The sequence below is a fragment of the Leucopleurus acutus genome, assembly GCF_964270905.1.
Source record: "Leucopleurus acutus genome assembly, chromosome: 19".
NCBI lineage: Eukaryota > Metazoa > Chordata > Mammalia > Artiodactyla > Delphinidae > Leucopleurus > Leucopleurus acutus.
In genome coordinates this window covers 29,396,741-29,419,556 of record NC_139161.1, presented here as the reverse complement: position 1 = coordinate 29,419,556, position 22,816 = coordinate 29,396,741, and the positions used below count along the sequence as shown (strand labels likewise).

The 22,816-nt window shown below is 36.4% G+C and overlaps 1 protein-coding gene across 1 annotated transcript in view; it reads left to right on the top strand.

Annotated features, from left to right (window-relative positions):
• GDPD1 (glycerophosphodiester phosphodiesterase domain containing 1) overlaps positions 1-22,540 on the top strand; it is a gene marked incomplete at both ends in the record, with an annotated part of 43,111 nt that extends 20,571 nt beyond the window's left edge. The window contains 8 exons of the mRNA XM_082861823.1: positions 3,835-3,970; positions 5,736-5,781; positions 12,464-12,582; positions 13,100-13,189; positions 16,942-17,075; positions 19,946-20,005; positions 21,960-22,011; positions 22,418-22,540. Of these exons, the coding sequence (XP_082717949.1) occupies positions 3,835-3,970; positions 5,736-5,781; positions 12,464-12,582; positions 13,100-13,189; positions 16,942-17,075; positions 19,946-20,005; positions 21,960-22,011; positions 22,418-22,540 (760 nt within the window). The remainder of the gene's footprint in view (positions 1-3,834; positions 3,971-5,735; positions 5,782-12,463; positions 12,583-13,099; positions 13,190-16,941; positions 17,076-19,945; positions 20,006-21,959; positions 22,012-22,417) is intronic.
• Positions 22,541-22,816: the final 276 nt, after the last annotated feature.

The following is a 22,816-nucleotide window of genomic DNA, read 5'->3' as shown; positions in this document are numbered from 1 at the left end:
TTCTTAACCACTGCACCACCAAGGAAGTCCTTCCTCCCTGTTGAATTTTGATGTTGAATTTCTGTTCATACGTTTATTCAACACTTGGAAATTCTCATTTGTGAAGTGAGAAAACAATTATATTGTTTTTCTGTGAAAGACATTTCAGACAGAGGAAGTATTTAGAGAGCATGGGGCTGCTTGGAGTATAGGTGCAAGGTGGGGAGGAGGTGAAGAGAACTAATATTATCATCACTGTTTTGCAAATAAGAAAACAAGCATAAAGAACTTGCCCAAGTAAGTGGCAGAGCCAGGATTTGAATGCAGGCTCCAATGTCTGTGCTGCTTTTTTTTTCAGCTTTATTGAGGTATAATTGACAACATTATAATATATTTAAAGTGTACAATGTGAAAATGATAATGTCTGTATACATTGTGAATACACATCCCTCACCTCACATATTTACCTTTTTTTTTCAGTGTTTGTGCTCTTAACCACTGTGGTATACCCTCTCTAAAAGTCGAAAGATCTTAGCGGTGAAAGGAACCTTAGAGATTATCTTTTCAATGTTTTTCTTTTTTTTAAACAATTTTTAAATTGTTAAATTTAAAATTTTAGTTTTATCATGGTAAAGTTTGCATAACATAAAATTTGCCATTTTAACCATTTGTAAGTGTGCAGTACAGTGGCATTATGTATATCACATTGTTATGCAGCCATCACTACTATACATCTCTACAACTTTTTTTTTCACCTTTTATTTTTTTCAGTTTTATTGAGAAATAATTGACATACATCACTGTATAAGAGTAAGGCATACAGCATGATGGTTTAATTTACATATATTGTGAAATGACTACCACAGTAGGTTCAGCTAACATCCATCCCCTCATAAGGATACAATAAAAAAGAATAAAGGAAAAAAATTCTCCTGTGAAAAGAACTCTTAGGATTTATTCTCTTAACAATTTTCTTATGTATCATAACAACAGTTAGCTATAGTCATCATGTTGTACATTACATCCTTAGCACTTATTTATCTTATAACTAGAAGTTTGTACCTTTCATCTCCAGAACTTTTTAGTCATCTCATACTAAAACTCTGTACCCATTAAATAATAACTACCCAAGCTCCCTGTCCCACAGCCCTGGTAACCACCATTATACTTTGTCTCTGTTAATTAAACTGTTCTAGGTACCTTGTATAAGTAGAATCATAAATATTGGTACTTTTGTTTTTGTTTTCACCTACCGTAATGTCTACAAGGTTCATCCATATTGTCGTATATATCAGAATTTCCTTTCTTTTTAAAGACTGAATACTATTTCATTGTATGTATATGCCACATTCTGTTTATCCATTCATCAGTTGATGGACATTGGGTTGTTTCTACTTTCGGCTATTATGAATAACGCTTCTATGAACGTGGATATAACAATATCTCTTCAAGTTCCTGCTTTCAATTCTTTTCTATATATAACTAGAGTGGAATTACTGTATCATATGGTAAACCTATGTTCAGTTTTTTTAGGAACTGCCATACTGGTTTCCATAGTGGCAGCACCATTTTACATTCCCACCAACAATGTATAAGGGTTCCAGTTTCCTCACATCTTGGCCAATACTTGTTTTTGTTTTTTTAATATTTATTTATTTATTTATTTTTGGCTGCATTGGGTCTTAGTTGTGGCAGATGGGATCTTTCGTTGCGGTGCATGGTCTCTTCCTTGTGGCACGTGGGCTTCTCTGTAGTTGTGGCGCACGGGCTCAGTAGTTGTGGCGCGTGGGCTCCAGAGCTCGTGGGCTCAGTAGTTGCAGTACGTGGGCTTAGATGCCCTGCAGCATGTGGGATCTTAGTTCCCCGACCAGGGATCGAACCCGCGTCCCCTGCATTGGAAGGCAGATTTTTAATCACTGGAACACCAGGGAAATCCCAATACTTGTTTTTTTGTTTTTCTTTTCCTCCCTTCCCTCTTTTCTTTCTTTCTTTTTTCTAATAGCCATTTGAATGAGAGTGAAGTATCTCATTGTGGGTTTTTTGTTTTTGTTTTTTTTTGTGGTACGTGGGCCTCTCACTGCTGTGGCCTCTCCCACCGTGGAGCACAGGCTCCGGACGCGGAGGCTCAGTGGCCATGGCTCACAGGCCTAGCTGCTTCGCGGCATGTGGGATCCTCCTGGACCGGGGCACGAACCCATGCATCAGCAGGCGGACTGTCAACCACTGCGCCACCAGGGAAGCCCCTCGTTGTGGTTTTGATTACATTTCTCTAATGATTAATGATGTTGAGCATCTTTTCATGTGTGCTGCACATCTTCTTTGCAAAATGTCTATTCATGTTTTAGTCTGATTGTCTTGTTGTCATTGCATTTTAGGAATTCTTTATGTATTGTGGATGTTAATTCTTTATCAGATAGGTGATTTGCAAATACATCTTCCCATTCTATGGGTTGCCTTTTTAGTCTGTGCTTTTGCTGTCATATCCAAGAAATCATTGACAAATCCAATGTCATGAAGCTTTTTCTGTATGTTTTCTTCTGAGATTTTTTCATTTGAGTTCTTACAGTTAGATCTTTGATCCATTTTGAGTTTATTTTTGGATATAGTTTTAGGTAAGAATTCAAATTCATTCTTTCACATGTGAATATCCAGTTTTCCCAATACCATTTGTTGAAAGAACTGCCCTTTCTCTAGTGAATGGTCTTTGCATCCTTGTCAAAAATCATTTGGCCATATGTGTGAAGGTTTACTTCTGGACTCTCTCTTCTATTGATCTATATGTTGTCTTTAGGCCAGTACCACATTGTTTTGATTACTGTAGCTTTGTAGTAAGTTTGAAATTAGGAAGTGTGAGTCTTCCAACTTTCTTACTCTTTTTCAGGATTATTTCAGCTATTCAAGGTTCCTTGAGATTCCATATGAATTTTAGGATGGATTTTCTATTTCTGTAAAAAACATCATTGGGATTTTGATACAAGTTGCATTAAACCTGTACATCAATGTAGTATTTACATATTAACAATATTAAGTGTTCCAATCCATGAACATGGGGTGTCTTTCCATTTATTTATATCTTTAATTTCTTTCAACAATGTTTTGTAGTTTTCATTGTACAAGTCTTTCACCTCTTTAGTTAATTCCTAAGTTTGTATTCTTTTTGATGCAATTGTAAATGGAATTACTTCATGATTTCCTTTTTAGATTTTCATTATTATTGTATAGAAATAAAACTGATTTTTGTATGTTTGTTTTGTATTCCAGAACTTTACTGAGTTTGTTTATTAGTTCTGACAGTGGTGTATATGGAACCTTTATTTCTACATATAAGATTATGTCATCTGCAAATAGAGATAATTTTACTTCTTCTTTTCCAACTTGGATGCTTTTTTTTTCTTATTCATTTGCCCTTATAGAACTTATAATCCTATGCAGAATTTAAATGGCAAAAGTGGGCATCCTTTTCTTGTTCTTTATGCTTTCATTTTACAGATGTGGAAATGTGGGCTCAGAGAGGAGCAGTTACTCACTCAAAGTTACCCAGCAAGTTCATAGCAAAGCAGGAACTGGTGCCCAAATCTCAACTTCTGGTCCAGTGTTCTTTCCTTTATACTGGGTTGCCAGAATTAAGGATTGCTAGTTATGGAAAGGAGACAACATGAGTCTCTTATTCTAAGTTCAGTTAGAATATTTTTATATCAATTATTCATAATAGATAATAGTCTTGAGAAGAAATTTTAGTATTATGGGATTTTCTACTATTTTGATTTGTAACTCTGAACTTGTTCATCTAATGTATGTAACCTAAATGTTTACTTATGTTTCAGAATGTCATTATTCTTCTTTGTATTTCTTCAGTGCAGTTACAGTTGGAACTGATATGTTGGAATTGGACTGCCATATCACAAAAGATGAAGAAGTTGTAGTGTCACATGATGAGAACCTAAAGAGATCAACTGGAGTCAATGTAAACATCTCTGATCTCAAGTACTGTGTAAGTGAAAATGCATGATAAACTAATAATTAGTAGATATTAGGGCCTGTAGGATTTTTATAAACAGTGAGTGCCAGATAGCACGTCAATAAGTAATAATAAAAAAAGATAGTGTTTAAATAATGAATGTCAAAGGAAAGTTAAAAAACTATTCTGACTTACAGTGAGGATTTGTATTTATTACATACATCTGTGGAGACTTATTTTGATAACTATTTCAACAAAATTACCAAAGTCCTCAAATGTAAAGCTACTGGAGTTCAACTTATTTGACATATTCTACAATTTATTTGATTCAGATTAAATATATGAATTAGTTTTAGTCTTCAGGTATAGGAAAGAACCCTTTAAAAATCTGATTTTAGTAGTTACATGCTCATTATAGTAAATACTAATAAATGGAGGGAAAAATAATGCCTAATTCTACTACCTAAAAAAAAGTATGTTAACAGGATACTATCTGTATGTATACCCTGAACGTTTTTTACATAGTTATGTTCTCATTGTATATTATTTATATTATATTTTTAAACACTCTAACATCATGGCCTGATATAGATTTTTTCTTTTTTTAATAGACTTTTATTTTTTAGAACAGTTATAGATTCACAACAAAATTGATCAGAAAATATAGAGATTTCCCACATACTTTCTGACCTCACATAGGTACAGCCTCCCCCAACTATCAACATCCTGCACCAGAGTGGTACATTTGTTACAATTGGTGAATGTACACTGATACAGCATCATCACCCAAAATTCATAGCTTACATTAGGATTTATTTTCGGTGTTGTACATTCTATGGGTTTTGACATGACATTCATGAAAATGACATGAATCCACTAATATAATGTCATACAACATAGTTTCACTGCCCTAAAAATCCTCTGTATTCTGCCTATTCATCCTTCCTGGCCCCAACCCCTGACAATCACTAATCTTTTTACTGTCTCCATAGTTTTGCTTTTTCCAAAATGTCATATAGTTGGAATCACACAGTATTTAGCCTTTTCAGATTCTATGCTTATTTTTCATAAACATTTCAGATGACTGAAGTTATTCCATTGAGTGGATATATAGTTGTCTTTAACCATTCCTCTTTTGTTGGGCATTTGAATTAGTTCTCAGTTTTCACCATTATAAATAACACTGCACTGAACATCTATACGTGTAAAAATAAAGTTTTCTCTATGTTTAAAATTATTTCCCTATATTAACTCTCAGCAAGGAAATTATTGGGTAAAAGATTAGGAACATTATAGTTTCTTGATATATATTGAAAGTTGCTATTGCCAGCTTGCTCTTTTAAAGTGTTTAAAAGATTTTTTATATCTGATATTAAAAGAATTCCAAGTTTGCCACACCCTTACCATTTAGGGGCATTATAATTATACCAAGAATTTCCTAATTTGCTAGATTAAATTTTAATTAGCATTTGCTTATTAGTGAGTTTAAAGATTCTTCTTTATGATTTTTTTCCCCTTTGAATTGTCTATTCCTGACATTTGTCTACTGAGATCTTTGTGTATTTATTATTGACAAATGGTCCATATTAGACAGTACAGATTTCTTGTAGGTCATGAAAGTAAGTAATTATATGGTCAGTTTGCTGTTGGGGATGTTCTACTAATGAGTTTTCTATATAAACATTTGTAGTGTTTCATTTTTGTGTTTTTCAAGAAGCAAATCTTTATGTCTTAATGTAAGACACTAAAATACTTTTATTTTTTGAGAGCTAACTTTTTTCAGTCATATCTTTTAAAGGAACTCCCACCTTACCTTGGAAAACTGGATGTCTCATTTCAAAAAGGTAATAATTTAAATTTGCAGATTAAACATTTACACTAAAGTGTATTCATTTATGCTGACAATTAGAAATACATGTACATTATCTTGTGATAAGAAGTTCCAACTAAAAGTATTACCCTCAAAACTTGTTTGCTCAGGCCTACAAATCTGAAATCTTGATGGTCATCTGACTCTGAGATTATGATGCCCAAAGATTTAACTGACTCATTCTATCTAAATTTATATACAGTTCATTTAAGCCTGAATATTAATTACGAGAAACCCATACTTCTAAAGCTTGTATACTTCTAAAGCTTCAAATTCTAGAATATTACTATAACTTGTAGTAAATAATCCAACATAAATAAGAAGAATAAATGAAAAGAAATTGAAGCGACCCCTTTCAGATCCTTACTGATTCTATAATTTTTTCATTCTGTGTTATTTAGCTACTCCATATTTTAAATTATTAAGAGTATTCCATTACTCAAATAAACCATCCATTTCTTAGTCATCTTCACTTTTTAATCACCAGCATAGCAGTTTTTTTTTTTCTTTTGAGGGAACATTTCGCACAAAGAGATATGTCCCTTGGCCCAATGTGTTAGTTATGTTAGGATGGAACATGTTAGGATGGAAAATACACAACCTCGAGATACAGGTGCTGAGCTACCTCACCTTCACAATTCAGCCTCATGTTTTGAATGATTTACATGTAACTCAGGAAAAGTGCAAAATGCTCATGTTATGGTCCTTGGTATGGCTTGCATATAGTTGAAACCTTGGTTAGGCCAAGGATATATTGATATTAATTTTCAAAAGAACTGTAACTGCTCTGTGAGCTAAATTTAAAATTGGCTGGTATAACTTCTCCTTGATTGAGAAACCTTAGAAAGCCAAATAAAAATCAGAAAACCGTTTGCATCAGTTATCTCTGCGGGACATTTCGATCTGATGTTTGTTGGACTTTGCCTTCTAGATAAGTATCATTAAGCTTTTATTGATTTGAGGAAACACCTTTTATTCTTATAATTAGGATTATACTTGCAAAGCTATTCAATATTGGTGTCAGTTGTGGACTTGGGAAGGTTAAGAAAATTTCATAAGTGAAGTTTTTCCTAGTTTTCCCTTTGTAAATACAAAAGCCTCACAAAGATTATGAGATGCTTTGAGAAAAAAATATATTTTAATTTTTTCCCTGGTTTTATATCTACCACATAAAGTCATAAAAGTTTTGAACTTGAAGAGACCTTTGAAACCATCTAATCCTGTCTCCTCCTGTTACAGGAAGGAAACAGAGTCCTAAAGATGTAAATGAACTTGATTAAAGTTGTACAACAAATAAATGACAGAGCTGGGATTTGAAACTAGGTCTTCTTACCAGGCCAGTGTTCAGCTATCTATACTGCCTCTCTATCTGCAGAATCTCTTCAAATCCCATATTAGTGGCAGTGCCACATACTCTCAAATTTAATAATTAACTTTTGTTCATATTCTATTCAACTCATATCATAATTAACTTAAAGACTATGCCTCCAATGTGAAGTTTACTGCATCTGAAACAGACTAATATATAGTACTGTAAAAACTTGACTCAGATTAGGCAGAAAGTCGTTCATTATTTTACTCTTCTATTCCCCTGCTCGGAACTCTTGTTTTCTTTAAATACTGGAGAGAGGAGGAGGAGAAGAGAGAGAGAGCAAGAGAGAGCGAGAGAGCGAGAGAGAGAGCGAGAGAGCGAGAGAGCGAGAGAGCGAGAGAGAGAGAGAGAGAGAGAGAGAGAGAGAGAGAAAGAGAGAGTGTGTGTGTGTGTGTGTGTGTGTGTGTGTGTGTGTGTGTGTGTGTGAGTCAACTCTCAGAGGAATACAAATTTCAGGCCTCTTGCTTTCTTTGTGGTTCACAACTTAACTGGAGAAGAATTAAGTTTTTTCGTTTAAAAGATGCTTCGGGGCTTCCCTGGTAGCGCAGTGGTCGGGTGTCCGCCTGCCGATGCGGGGGCGGCGCGGGTTTGTGCCCCGGTCCGGGAGGATCCCACGTGCCGCGGAGCGGCTGGGCCCGTGAGCCATGGCCGCTGGGCCTGCGCGTCCGGAGCCTGTGCTCCGCAGCGGGAGAGGCCGCGGCAGTGAGAGGAGATGCTTCGATGTGCCACAGGCTACATTAAAAAGGAAACTTAAAGAAGAAACATAAAAATGTGTTAACCAAAGGGTTTGTTATTATCTATCCTGCTTACTTGAAAGCAACCTCTTTTTCATGGAAAATACATAATTTGGATAATCAGAGTTGACTATGGTGATAAGTTTTAAAGTTCTAGCATGCTCCAGAGCTACTTCACTTGTTCCATCACCCAACACATCCTATGGCATACTCCTAGTCTAAAGCTCTTGTTTTCCTGTTATTTTCCTCTTTCCCTTTTGGTAGTATTTCCCAGCTGGTTATTCTCTGCCCAAAACAATACTGGGACAACTTCTTCCTCCAACTCTTTTTCTATACTCTCTGCTGGCCAAGTCATCTAATTTAAATACCTTTACATCACTTTAGCACACATTTTTCTCTTAGCACTTTTTTATTTCCTTGTTTCCCCCACTGTTCGATGCAATATTATTCTTATTGTGTGATGTGTCATTTTGCTGTTCCAAAGTTAGTTTTGTCTGTTTGATCTCTTTCTAAATTGATCCTTGCATACATCTTACTTGGGTGTGAATAGCTATTGCCCATGGTAATTCTTTTGACTGCAACATTAATTTTTCCACACTTAATAAGCTAACAAAATTTTTATTTAACTAGAATCGCATCGTCTGAATAGAGCTCTCTATAGTGATAGAAATGTTCTACACTTGCACTGTCTGATACAAGAGTCAATAGCCACACGTGACTGCTGAGCACTTGAAATGTGGCTAGTGCACCTGAGTAACTGAATTTTAAATTTTATTTCATTTTAATTTAAATAGCCCTATGTGGCTAGTGGCTACCCTATTGGACTGTGCAGATAGAACATCATGTTCAGACTTTTTAGGTTATAAGTAACAGAAACCAGTTTACACTAGCTTAAGGGGAAAAAAGACATTTATTTTATCATTAACTCTCTAAGACGTGGTGGATCTGATATTAAACATTTTTGGATCCTTGGGTACAAAAAAGGACTTTTCTGGCTTTATTCCATTGTTCTGCTTCTCTTGGGTCTTCTGGATTTGGGCCATGTGGCAGGAACATGATCACTGATAACTGTAAATTCACATCCTGCCTGTACTGTGACCCCAGGGAAAGGAAAAGTTCTAGAGAAAGACACTGATTGGCCCAACCTGGATCATGTGTCCATCTTGAACTATTCACTGTGGACAAGGAGATAGGCTATTATGATTGGCCAGACCTAGGTCATATGCCTACTGTGAGAGTAAGTGGGGAGTGGGTCATGTTTTTGACAGCCCAACCAGAACAATTTGGAATGAAGGAGATGCAGTTTTCCAAGGGAAGGAAGGATGCTACGTAGGTAAAAACAATAGCTAATTCTTTTTTAATATATACATTTATTTATTTATTTACTTTTGGCTGCGTGGGTCTTGGTTGCTGTGCATGGGCTTTCTCAAGTTTCGGTGAGAGGGGGCTACTCTTCATTGCAGTGTGCAGGCTTCTCATTGCGGTGGCTTCTCTTGTTGTGGATCACAGGCTCTAGGTGCGCTGGCTTCAGTAGTTGTGGGACTCAGGCTCAGTAGTTGTGGCTCGTGGATCTAGAGCGCAGCCTCAGTAGTTGTGGCACAACGGCTTAGTTGCTCCACGGCATGTGGGATCTTCCCAGACCAGGGTTTGAACGCAGGCGGATTCTTAACCACTGCACCACCAGGGAGGTCCCAATAGCTAAATTTTTATGTATTAACAATAATTAACTTTTATAGTCAGGGACTTCCCTGGTGGCACAGTGGTTAAGAATCCGCCTGCCAATGCAGGGTGACACGGCTTCGATCCCTGCTCCAGGAAGATCCCGTATGCCGTGGAGCAGCTAAAGCCCTGTGCTACAACTACTGAGCCTGTGCTCTAGAGCCTGCAGGCCACAACTACTGAACCCGTATGCCACAACTACTGAAGCCTGTGCACCTAGAACCCATGCCTCACAACAAAAGAAGCCACTGCAATGAGAAGCCCACACACCGCAACGAAGAGTAGCCCCGCTCGCAGCAACTAGAGAAACCCTGTGAGCAGCAACGAAGACCCAATGCAGACATAAATAAATAAATAAATAAATAATTTTAAATTAAGTTTTATAGTTCAATTCTGTAGTTTAAGTCCAAACTCCTTGAGTTTTAAGTACTTGAAATCCATCTCAGGATAGTTTGCTGTATTTTTTTTAATCTGGATTTTTAAAAAAAATTTATTTATTTTTAGCTGCATTGGGCCTTCGTTGCTGCTCGTGGGCTTTCTCTAGTTGCGGTACGTGGGCTCCTCATTGCGGTGGCTTCTCTTGTTGTGGAGCACGGGCTCTAGGTGTGTGGGCTTCAGTCGTTGTGGCACGTGGTCTCAGTAGTTGTGGCTCGTGGGCTCTAGAGCGCAGGCTCAGTAGTTGTGGCGCATGGGCTTAGTTGTTCCGCTGCATGTGAGATCTTCCCAGACCAGGGATCGAACCCAGGTAACCCTGCATTAGCAGGTGGATTCTTAACCACTGCTCCACCAGGGAAGCCCTCAAGATAGTTTAGGAAAAGTTTATTAAAAAGAATTTATTTCTTCTCATAACTAAAAAGTGTAGAGGTTATATGCCTTCAAACATAACTGACTCCAGTTGCTCAAGCAATAATTTGTCTCTCTTATCTCCATTTCTTGGGTCTACTTTCATCGATGTTAGCTTTGTTCTCAGGCACACCTTGTCCACATAAAGATGGACCTCTGATAACATCAAAAGTACATGATCCATTCAGCTGAGCATTTCAGACAACATCACCTGTGGTCCATATTGTTATGCTTAAAAGGTCATGTGCTTTCTCTGTGGCCAGGGAGGCAAAGCCAAATGATTGACAGTCCCATCAGAATGACCCAGAGCCCTATCTGAATTACAAGGGATAGTAAAAAGGCAATCAGAATAGAATACAGAACAGACAAAACAGTCACAGATTTTTTTCTTTTTTTTCCCCCATTCACATCCTGCTTTTCACATGAGTCTTTATTAAAAAAAAGTTTTCTGACATGGATTTAATTTACTTTTTTTTGATATGCTTCTTTGTTTTGATTTGTTGTACAATGAAGATGAAATAAAGGATCTTTCACCATTTTGTTATTCACAGATTAGTGGAATTGACGTTTCAGGTGGAAGGGGAAATTTTATAATCGTTATATAGTATGTATAGTATATTATATAAGTGATTAGAGGCAAAAGGAACTAGGGAAAGAATAAAGAAAATGACCCTCAGGAAATAAAAAGAATGTTTAAAATCCTCTTCTGATTTTTTCATGACTCAGTTTTCTTTGAATAACTGCATTGATATAATTCTTCAACCCATTACTGATAAGCATGTATTTCCCTTGCCTAAACATATTCTCAATCTCTGAAAAATTCAATGATTATGTCACAGCAAAACTTTAGAAACAATCTCAGTATCCACTAGTAGGGTCAAGGGGATGAAAAAATTTTTTTTTCTTCTATCCTTTTAGGTTCTCAGCTGGACTCTGTAACAAAAAAAGAGATTAACAAGAGAAAAACAGAAGTTTATTAATATGTATGTGTCATAGGAGAAACTCAGGGATAAGTTTTTCAAAGGCATGGCTAGAACTTGAGTTTATATAGCATCTTAAACAAATATACAAAACAAACAAAAAAAAACCAATAAATTTTCAGAGAAGTAACAAGACAAAGGAAAAGGACTTTGAGTGTCCAGGGTGGCAAATTGTGGAAAGGTAAATATATAGGGGATTAATGGAAGATAAAGGCTAGTCAGTAGTTTGTTATGTAGAGTCCTTTGGTGCTGACAAGGGTCAAGCGTTGCTGTTGATTAATTTTTGTATAATTTAAGTCTTATTTTTAGGCAGATAGGGGAAGGGCAGAGAGCTTTTCTTGTATCTGCTGCTTCTCAATTGCATTCACTTCAAAATAATCCTTATGCCAAAATGGCATATTTTGCAGGGGCAAACTATGTTCCCCTTCAAGGGGAATGGTTAAATTTTAAAACTTAAATTGTTGTATAGCTACTCAGTAGAGTATTTTAAAACCTTTTAAAATAATAATTACAGAATAGGATCAGTGGATTATATCAATGTCAATATCATGGTTATGATATTGTACTGTAGTTTTGCAAGAGGTTACCATTGGGGAATCTGGGTAAAGCCTGCACAGATCTCTGTATTATTTCTTACAACTGCATGTGAATCTACAGTTATCTCAAAACATTTAATGGAAAAAAATTTTAATCATAATCATAAATACAGCGTATTAACATGCAATACTTATTTTTACTTATGTGAAAAAATCAGCTTAAAATCTGAAGGGACCCTATATTATAACTCTAATTAGATTATGCATAGGAAGAAAAGAGGAGAGAAAATACACCAAATGATCACAATGGTTTTATCTAAGTTTTTGGATTTTTAGACGATTTTTCTTTTCTTCTTTATATTTTTCATCATTTTGTAAGTGTCCTACTGTGACTACATACTATAACTTTTCTAATCATCAAAAAACTGTAAATTATCTTTTAAAAATACATTTAAAAATCTTGCTTTCTCAGCATGCCAATGTGAAGGAAAAGATAACCGAATTCCATTACTGAAGGAAGTTTTTGAGGCCTTTCCTAACACTCCTATTAACATCGATATCAAAGTCAACAACAATTTGCTGATTAAGAAGGTACTTAAGGCATTGTGTCCTCTGAGTGTGTTGCATCCGATGTCATCCAAGCTAAATAAGGCTAGAGTAGGTGCCTGCATAGATTGATAATGTTCAAGGAAATGTGATACTCTAGGGATCAGTATTGTTTCAAATACTGCCCTGGTAGAAGACATCACTGTACTGTAGGAAAGCCTGTTTCAGAGTGACTTGTCATGTCGCAGGCATGGATAAAAGTGAGCTTCTGTGAACCCATCGCTCTGGCATTTACCTAATTAACTTCTTCTAGTTTCACTTGTTTCACTTGTACTTAGTTTATAGCAAATTACTAAACAGTTGTCTTCTATTAAATAAATCGTATAATGGTAAAATGTAATTTCTTGTACTTTATAAAATAATCTGAATTTGTGTATCAGTTCTTCCAAAATTTTATAGTATGCACTGGCAGATAGTCAGTTGTAATCCATTGTTGAAGTGAAATCATGTAAGTGGATTTACAAATAGGCACATGCATAAAATTTTGAATTTTCACATGTAGGTTTCAGAGTTGGTGAAGCAGTACAGACGAGAACACATAACAGTGTGGGGTAATGCCAGTTATGAAATTGTAGAAAAGTGCTACAAAGAGGTAAGCTTCATAAATGATACAGAATGATCTATTTTTGTTGCTGTTGTGTATCTTTAAATGTTAAGTAAATACAGTAATAATTTTTTTTTAATATCTTTATTTCATAGCCTTGATGCAAAGGCAGACGGTACTGGATGGAAGCAACTAACCAGAAATTTACGAATAAAGATGATGAATTTATAGATAATGGATTTAGTAGAGATAGTGGACCTTGCAATTTAAGTTCAATATAATTGGACTGGCTCACAGAATTATTATTTTCACATGGTAATGTTAGTTGTTTGCCAACATTTTATTAATTTTATTATGTATATTATAAAACAAAATATGATTTCTATTTTTTAGTGTCTAGTTTTTGTTAGTCAAAATTTTTTGTGTAATTTTGAATTAAGGAAAGTATTTAATCCTTCAACTCTATAGCTCAAGCTTTCTTTACCATACCTCCCAAATAGAATTAATCAAATTAAGCCAGGATCATGATTATCAGGTAGTATATAAAAGTAGGGCCATCCACCAACTGAAATTTTTCTGTTTGAAGAAAATATATCTATAAAAAATTAAGTTGATATAGTTTGAAATGGTACACTAAGCCTTTATAAGCAAATTTAGCTGTATAATCAGCTAAGAGGATTTGAAATTCAAAGTGTTAAAAAACCTTAAACACTGAAGATTCTCTTTCAGAATACAAGTGATAGTGCAGAAGGAATATCATGACACAAGTAGTAATTCTAAAATACAAAGAATTCTTTTGAGAAGGTGTTCCTTCCTAGCAAAGAAGGCAAAAGCATAGATTCAAGAACCATTACAATTAAAAGTACAATTAAAAGTAATGAGGCTCTCATTAAGGCAATTAAGTTTTATTTATGTGCAGCAGGCTCTGTGAGATCCCAAGGTAGCTGTGTACAAAAGGAGAGAACAGAATAATCAATGGGCTGAGTAGCTTCAGGTCTCCAACAATTTAGGACTGAGACTTCCTTAACTAATCACTGTCTGATAGTATTTTCACATGTCATTAAAAGGGAGATAGTATACTGGAGGCTTCATGACCGGCTGATCCTTTTACATCATTCAAAAAATTTTTTCAAATTAAAAAATAGTGATAATAGCAAATGCTAGAGAAGAAGAGGACAAACTGGATCTCACCTGCGTTGCTGGTGGGAATGTAAAATAGAACAGCCACTCTCTTAATTAGTTGGGTAGTTACTTACAAAACTAAGCATACACTTATCATATTAACCAGCAATCTTACTCTTGGGCATTTATCTCAGAAAAATGAAAACTATGCACACAAAAACCTATACATGAATGTTTATAGCAGATTTATTCACAATACCAAAATCCTAGAAATGAGCCAAATGCCCTTCAGTGAGTACGTGGCTGAACAAACTAACACATCCATACAATGTAATACTATTCAGCAGTAACGGGGAATGAATTACTGGCACATGCAACAACCTGGATGGTCCTAGAAGGCATTTTGCTTGGTGAAAAAAATTAACCTCAAATGGTTATATGATTACATTTATATAACATTCTCAAGACTACAGACACGAAGAGCAGATTCGTGGCTCCCAGAGGACGGGGACTGGGTGTGGGTGCAAATACAAAGAAGTAGCAGGAGGGAGTTTCTGTGTGGTGATGGAACAGTTCTGCACCTTGATTGTGGTGGAGGTTACACAAATCTATACATGGGTTAAAATTGCATCGAACTATACACATGCACAAATGAGCACAGGTTTTAAAAATGGTGAAAACCAAATAAGGTCTACAGTCTAACTAACAGTAATATATCAATGTCAATTCCTGGTTTTGATACAACTGGCTACATCAAATTTTACCATTTGGGGCAGCTGGGTTAAGGATATACAAGACTCTACTGTTTTTTTTTGTTTTTTTTTGTTTTTTTTTTTTGCGGTATGCGGGCCTCTCACTGTTGTGGCCTCTCCCGTTGCGGAGCACAGGCTCCGGACGCGCAGGCTCAGCGGCCATGGCTCATGGGGCCCAGCCGCTCCGCGGCATGTGGGATCCTCCCAGACTGGGGCACGAACCCGTGTCCCCTGCATCGGCAGGCGGACTCTCAACCACTGCGCCACCAGGGAAGCCCTCTACTGTATTTTTATAACTTCCTGTGACTCTATAATTATTTCAAAATTAAAAGTAAGTTCACTTTTGGTCCAGAATCACAGAACTTTTCCCTTGATTCACATATTTTTCTAGAAGCCTCTGGCTTTCTGTCATTTTAGAATTTAAAAACTCCAAAATTTTCAGCAGCAATTTTCAAACACCGCAGTAAGAATGTCTCAACAATAATTGTCATTCATATTATGAACATGCTATATAATTAAGTCATGTATCTTTTACAATTCTTAAAGTATGATTTATGAGAATTTCATATTAGCTCTTTAATTCCCAGATGCTAGAAACTAAAAATATAAAAATAAAAGAAAGTGGGGGACACAGTGGTGCTGGGAAAAATATGTGGCACTTATTCTCATCCAATGACTTTTTATTCGCTCATACTTAATGCAGTTGTTTTTATCCTTGGCTGTGTATTGGAATTACCGGAATTGTTTCAAAAAATACTAATGCCTGGGTGCCATTCCAGATATTCTAACTGAATACAGGGACAACCAGTTATTATGCCAGCGGTATGCCAGCATACCGCTCCTAGCCCTCTCCTACCAGTGACCTTGCATGGCTCTCCAGAGGTACCAGTTACTGTTTTTAGTTCTCTGGTTCCAAAGTTGCATAAGTTGTGAGGGTCAGCCCCTAGCCCTATTTCCTCCTATGAGCTCTGTTATTCTTAGTGTATGAATTTGCATAAATCAGAGTTTTTTTCAGGGACTTGTATACTGTGTTGCAGCTGGAACACCTGTATATAAATAAACTGAAAATATTACAAAGCAGCATGTGAACTTAGGAGCAAAAGAAGTCCTCAAACTTATTAACTCCATTTTTAAAAAATAAAGAAGTAGGTAATTTAGAGCTAATATTGAAAATAAATTATGTTTTTGCATGAGTTTTTCAATATATTACTTTTATTCAGAAATATTCAAATTTATTATAATGTTTATTTGTTTTAAAGACAGACATAGGAGGAGCTGGAGGAGGCGGGTATGGGGAGCTGTTTACTGGGTACAGAGTTTCAGTTTTGCAAGATGAAAAGAGTTCACATATATATGAAGCTTGCAGTTGAAGGGTTTGGGGATCTTGAACACATTTTGTAATAGAAACTTAGAAGGGTGGTTAGATTCTTAGACTAGTTTACAAAGTCCTATCTACATTTGAAAATATGTATATGTAGCTGAAAGGTGACGTATTTTCAACACCATTAATATATATCTATATTCATATCTGTATCATATACTGTTTAAAAATTTATTATATATATGGTTATTGAATATGTAGAAGGTTACTGAATATTTTATTTCTTTATCTTGTTCCATTAAATTTGGTATGTTTAATCTCTACTGATAAGGACAAGCAGTAACAGACAGAAATGGTATTGCAAAAGCAGAGAGTAGGGAATAGAGAAACTTGAGTATCAATTAATACTATAGGCCTCCAAGATAGATCCTGAGCCATTTGTCAAGGACTAGTCATTTCTGAGTGTGGTGTGTTAGAAATGGATATTGATAATTCAGGGAGTGCTTTTAGCAGATGTCAAGATACAGTCTTGGGAAATTTTGAAGGTTGTGAAATAAACCTCTTTGTTTGAACAATATTTGAACAATATTGTTTGTGTCTTTTAGAATTCAGAAATTCCTATACTCTTCAGTTTACAACGTGTTCTGCTCATTCTTGGCCTGTTCTTCACTGGCCTCTTGCCCTTTGTGCCCATTCGAGAACAGTTTTTTGAAATCCCAATGCCTTCTATCATACTGAAGTAAGTGGTTACCCTGTTTTCATCAATTCTCAATTACAGGAAAACTAAGACGAAGACTTGTTGATATCAATGATAGAGAATAGATTGCTCTAGTTATTTCCATATTTGATATAATTAAGATTCATTCTCTAAAATGAATAATAAAGGTTTTAAAGTATTTACCTGACCCATTTCAGGTAACAATGACTTTCAGTGCCTGTGTACTCAGAAGTCAGGTAAAAAGAATTGAGCTTAATCATTGAAACATCTAATAGCAATTGCCCTCCAACTTCCCTTACTTCCTTCTGCTTGATTGACAACTATACCCAGCTGAAATTCCATTAAGCTCCAAATTCACCACTAGTATTAAATCACCACCACCACCACAACAACAACAACAATGCAAAAAAACCTCTGGAGATGGGAGAAAGAAAAGGATAGAGTTAGTTTTTATAAAACTAACATATTTATGTAATTCCATATTTATGTAATTTCTCTGCTGGGTATAAAGCCTTGCTTTTCACACACTAATTTACTACAAAGATAAAAATACATAAAACACTTAGCATTGCCTGGCAAATAATAAGCAGTCAATAAATGATAACTTTTATTGTTAAATTATCTTTATCATTATTATTAGAGAGCTTCATCTCACAATCCCCTACCCTTATAATGTCATTCCTAGCTATACATTTCTAATAATAACCAAGCCATGACAAAGGAATTCAGAGCTTCTGAGGAGATCATTTAAATGTGACTTCACCTGCATGAAAACTCTTTTCATCCCCACAGAACTTCAAAAAAAAATCAAGCTAAATATTAGTACATAAGTCATTAGGAAATATCATTAAGAGAAACAAGTTGATCAGTACCCCTGTACTCAGCATCTATGTTTCATGCTTGTCTTCCAGTTTGAGTTTGTTAGTTATGAGTATGTTTATTTTATCTATTCCCAATTACATTTACTAGCAGTGTTTGTAGCTGTTTCTGAAACGAAACAGCAGAAATCATTCTTGTCTACAAACAAACCATTTTTGTTTGTTAGATTAAAATAATTCCTAACCATTTATTCCTAAAGTACTTAGCTTTCCTCTGGTCAAGAGTGTACTGTTGTGCTCTCTAGATCATCTCCATGTGTTCCTTTTAGAAGCAAATATTATTAAAAAATAGACATATGAACAAATTTCATAGAACTAATTTTTTTCTCTAAAAATGATTATGGATTAAGACACTGGTAGGATATTATGTGTTTGTATATTTTATTTTATTTTTTTAATTAATTTTTGGCTGCATTGGGTCTTCGTTGCTGCGCACAGGCTTTCTCTAGTTTCGGCAAGCGGGGGCTACTCTTCGTTGCGGTGTGCGGGCTTCTCATTCGGTGACTTCTCTTGTTGCGGAGCACAAGTCCTAGAGCGCGTGGGCTTCAGTAGTTGTGGCTCGGGGTCTCGGTAGTTGTGGCTCGCGGCTCTAGAGCACAGGCTCAGTAGTTGTGGTTCACGGGCTTAGTTGCTCCGCAGCATGTGGGATCTTCCTGGACCAGGGATAGAGCCCGTGTTCCCTGCATTGGCAGGCAGATTCTTAACCACTGCGCCACCAGGGAAGTCCCTATTATTTTTTTTAATGAAAGACGGTACTTCCTAAGACAACATAATCATTTGTTGTCAATAACTAGTATTTTGAGTTATTAAATTCTTGGGATTCCTGAAATTGCAATCAGGACTTTCTACCTGGGCTAGAGTTAGTGGGAAAAGAGGAGTTTATTTAGAGAGCTTCAAATAAAAACTGAATTCAGAGAAAAAGACAAAAAATGAATTTAGTGGGCTTCCCTGGTGGCGCAGTGGTTGAGAGTCTGCCTGCCAATGCAAGGGACATGGGTTCAATCCCTGGCCCAGGAAGATCCCACATGTCACGGAGCAACTAGGCCCGTGCACCACAGCTGCTGAGCCTGTGCTCTAGAGCCCGTGAGCCACAACTATTAAGCCCACGTGCCACAACTACTGAAGCCTGCGTGCCTAGAGCCTGTGCTCTGCAACAAGAGAAGCCATGACAACGAGAGGCCGCGCACCGCAACGAGGAGTAGCCCCTGCTCGCCGCAACTAGAGAAAGCCAGCGCGCAGCAACAAAGACCCAACCCAGCCAAAAATAAAAATAAGTAAATTTAGTTTTTAAAAAATGAATTTAGTGTAGATAGGAGGAGTTAGAAAGGAAATAAGAAATGAAGATCTGGGGAGAATAAAAATCACTCTGTGCTGTTTAACTTAGAAAGAAGCTGAGGAATCTTCATAGTAGAGAGACTGACTAATCAGAGATGTCTCTGGACACAACCCAGAGTTAATGACACAGGTGCTGCTCTAGGCATCAAAGAGGTTGAAGAGGGAGCTCAGCTTAGGTCTAAAAGTCATGTATACTCTTTCAGTAGGAGAGATATTTTAAAAGGACAGGGCCTAGGTCTTAAAACATTGAAAGTGAAAGAAAAAAAATGCCTTTAGGGTTTTTTTAGTCTCATTTTTACCCCAAATATCTTTTAATCCATAGTAAAGTTTGGTTGTGTGTTTAAATCTACTACATAACAAAATTACAGCAGACAAAGCAAAAGAAAGAGGCTTCACCAGAAAAGAGAAGAGACATGAGTTCTGGGCACCCAGGGTCTCTGGAAAGATAACTTATTAATTTTAACCTTTGAATTGTAGCAAAAAATTAGCTTGAAATCAATGAAAACAGAAAACCCAAATGGGCTTTGTTTGAACTTATTTTTGCCCTTTTCCAAATATTTTTTAAACATATACTAAGTGCAGACAAGGCACTCTTTTGGTTTTTGTACTTGTTTTATTTTATCACACTGATATAGTCCTGTGTTTCTAATTTATGATTTAAATTTTATTTTGCCTCAGGCTAAAAGAACCACACACCATGTCCAGAAGTCAAAAGTTTCTCATCTGGCTTTCTGATATGTAAGAATTTTAGTTTCTTGATATACAAATTATTGTTTTAACTCTATTAAATACGATGCTTATAATTTAGAGCAGGCTTTCTACATGTAATTTGAAACAGGGATGTGTTGAACATCTACTATACAAACGGATGATGTATGAATCATTTAGAACTAGCTTAATTGCTAGTCACAAAACCTTAAGAAGAATTGAGAGATAATCTCATCAAACTCAGGAGAAAACTGAGCACCCACCTACCCGAAGTTAGATGATTTACAGTACTTGGCGTTATGTAGCTGGTTAGTAGCAGAGCCGGGATACATACCCATCCCCTCTACTTAGTCACTGTTTCCACGAGCCTGCAGTCAAAAATACAGTGAAACGAAGTGTGTATAGCAATGCAATATATGTAAGAGTACATATTGACTAATGGCACATCTCTCAGGAAAATCTGCAGCAAGACTTAACAGCAAAAAGGAAACCCTGTCTATATGGTGGGCATCTACTTTAGATAAAATGCGTTAAATTCTAAGACATGTTAAGTTTAATGTTAGGTAAACCCGACAAAGTTATTGTGCTATACTTTGCTTTAAAGTGGAACCTTGAATGCTTAAGTAATAGTCATAAATCACAACCTTTTATCACTAGCTCCTCTTTCATAGAGTTGGAAAACTAGTTGTATCTTTTCTCTGTGCCACAGGGTCTCTTCTTTTCTGCTGTATTCCTGATTTAATTTCTAGTTTTTAAGGATGCATTTTTAATTGGTGTTAAATGCATATGATTTTTAGTTTCTGTTACTTAATCATTCTAATAGACATAAACAGAACAGAAATAGTATGTGTAGCTTTTCAGTACAGTAAGTTCCCATCTTGCTCAAGTGATTTGTATTCTAAAAGTTCATTTTTAAGTTAGTTATTTGGAACTGAAAAAAATGCTTTTTTTTTCCTATATAAAGGATAGTGTAATTAATGGACATCAGGTTTCTTTTTTTTTATATACATTTATTTATTTATTTATTTTGGCTGTGTTGTGTCTTTGTTGCTGCACAGGGGCTTTCTGTAGTTGTGGTGAGCGGGGGCTACTCTTAGTTGTGGTGGGTGGGCTTCTCATTGTGGTGGCTTCTCTTGTTGCGGAGCACGGGCTCTAGGAACGCAGGCTCCAGTAGTTGTGGCACGCAGGCTCAGTAGTTGTGACCCATGGGCTTAGTTGCTCCGCGACATGTGGGATCTTCCCAGACCAGGGCTCAAACCTGTGTCCCCTGCATTGGCAGGCGGATTCTTAACCACTGTGCCACCAGGGAAGTCCTGGACATTAAGTTTCTAAGATAGCTCACAAAAGACTAATTCATTTTGTAAATGGACTGTGATGTTATAGAATTTGACCCAAGTTCACTGCTTTATTTTAACTTGGAAAGTTAGGAACACTGACTTCCCAGTTATTTCTCACTCTCATTATGATGCCAGCAAGGAAAGTGAGGAAGCCCCGTCTGCACTGAGCTGCTTCAATAAGAATACATCTCCTGGGCTTCCCTGGTGGCGCAGTGGTTGAGAGTCCGCCTGCCAATGCAGGGGACGCGGGTTCGTGCCCCGGTCTGGGAAGATCCCACATGCCGCGGAGCGGCTGGGCCCGTGAGCCATGGCCGCTGAGCCTGCGCGTCCGGAGCCTGTGCTCCGCAACGGGAGAGGCCACAACAGTGAGAGGCCCGCGTACAGGGAAAAAAAAAAAAAAAAAAAAGAATACATCTCCTGGGGATCTAGTGGCAGCAAGGAGTAGAAAAGAGTTTCAGCAGTTAAGATACAAATGCATCTACAGTAGCTATTATTGCTTGAGGCCGTTGGTTATATTGCCAAAACGTTGGGATTAAGTTCAACTAGGGATTATAAACTTTAAATTGACTAAGTTAGGACTGAGGACTAATTTTAGTGCTCCTTTAGGGCTAAGGAGTACCTAAATCTGTTGTGCTTTTCTTTTCTAGTCTACTAATGAGAAAAGCTTTGTTCGACCACCTCACTGCCCGAGGCATTCAGGTAAGTTTTTGGAATGATGCATTTTAGAAACAGCATAGTTTAGCAGTTTAACACAAGTTTAAGGGGCAGGAACTTTTAACTGACTTACTATGGTCCTGACTCTGCTTCTGCTGCTTTACTGGTTCTCATATGAAGACCTTAAGCTCTGCCTTACAGTTAACAAGAAAGTATCGGCATTTCAGAATTCACCTGTGTATTGGTGAGAATAGTTGAAGCCGAGAGGTGGGACGGTCATATTTAATGAGCAAAGTGGACTTTGTTTAAAGGGCTCAACGATTTCTTAAAATTGCAGGTTATTAAAAGGGTATTTTTAAGTGTGCTGAGATTGTAGTGGATAAATGCTACCATGAAAATAATTTTCTATTTTAACATTTCTTCTCATATTTCTCATGTTTCTAATTTTCAGGTGTACATTTGGGTATTAAATGAAGAGCAGGAATACAAAAGAGCTTTTGATTTGGGAGCAACTGGGGTGATGACAGACTATCCAACAAAACTTAAGGACTTTTTACATAATTTTTCAGAATAGAAAAGGAGGTACTCAGAAGCATTCAAAGAAAACATGAAAAGACTTAAGAAAAAAAATTGTTATTATTTCCCTAAGCCATTTCTGGAATGGTAAAAGGTTTAATCAGTTAAGTGTTTATTACCTCATTTTTAAGCCTGTCTGAGAATGTAGAAACTATATATTGTATATCTATTTTAAACAATATTGCATATTTTACATTTGTAAATAGTTTGTTTAGAAAGAAAACTGGTTATGAGATGTAAGTAGAAGATTATCGATCAAGATTTCTGTATATGA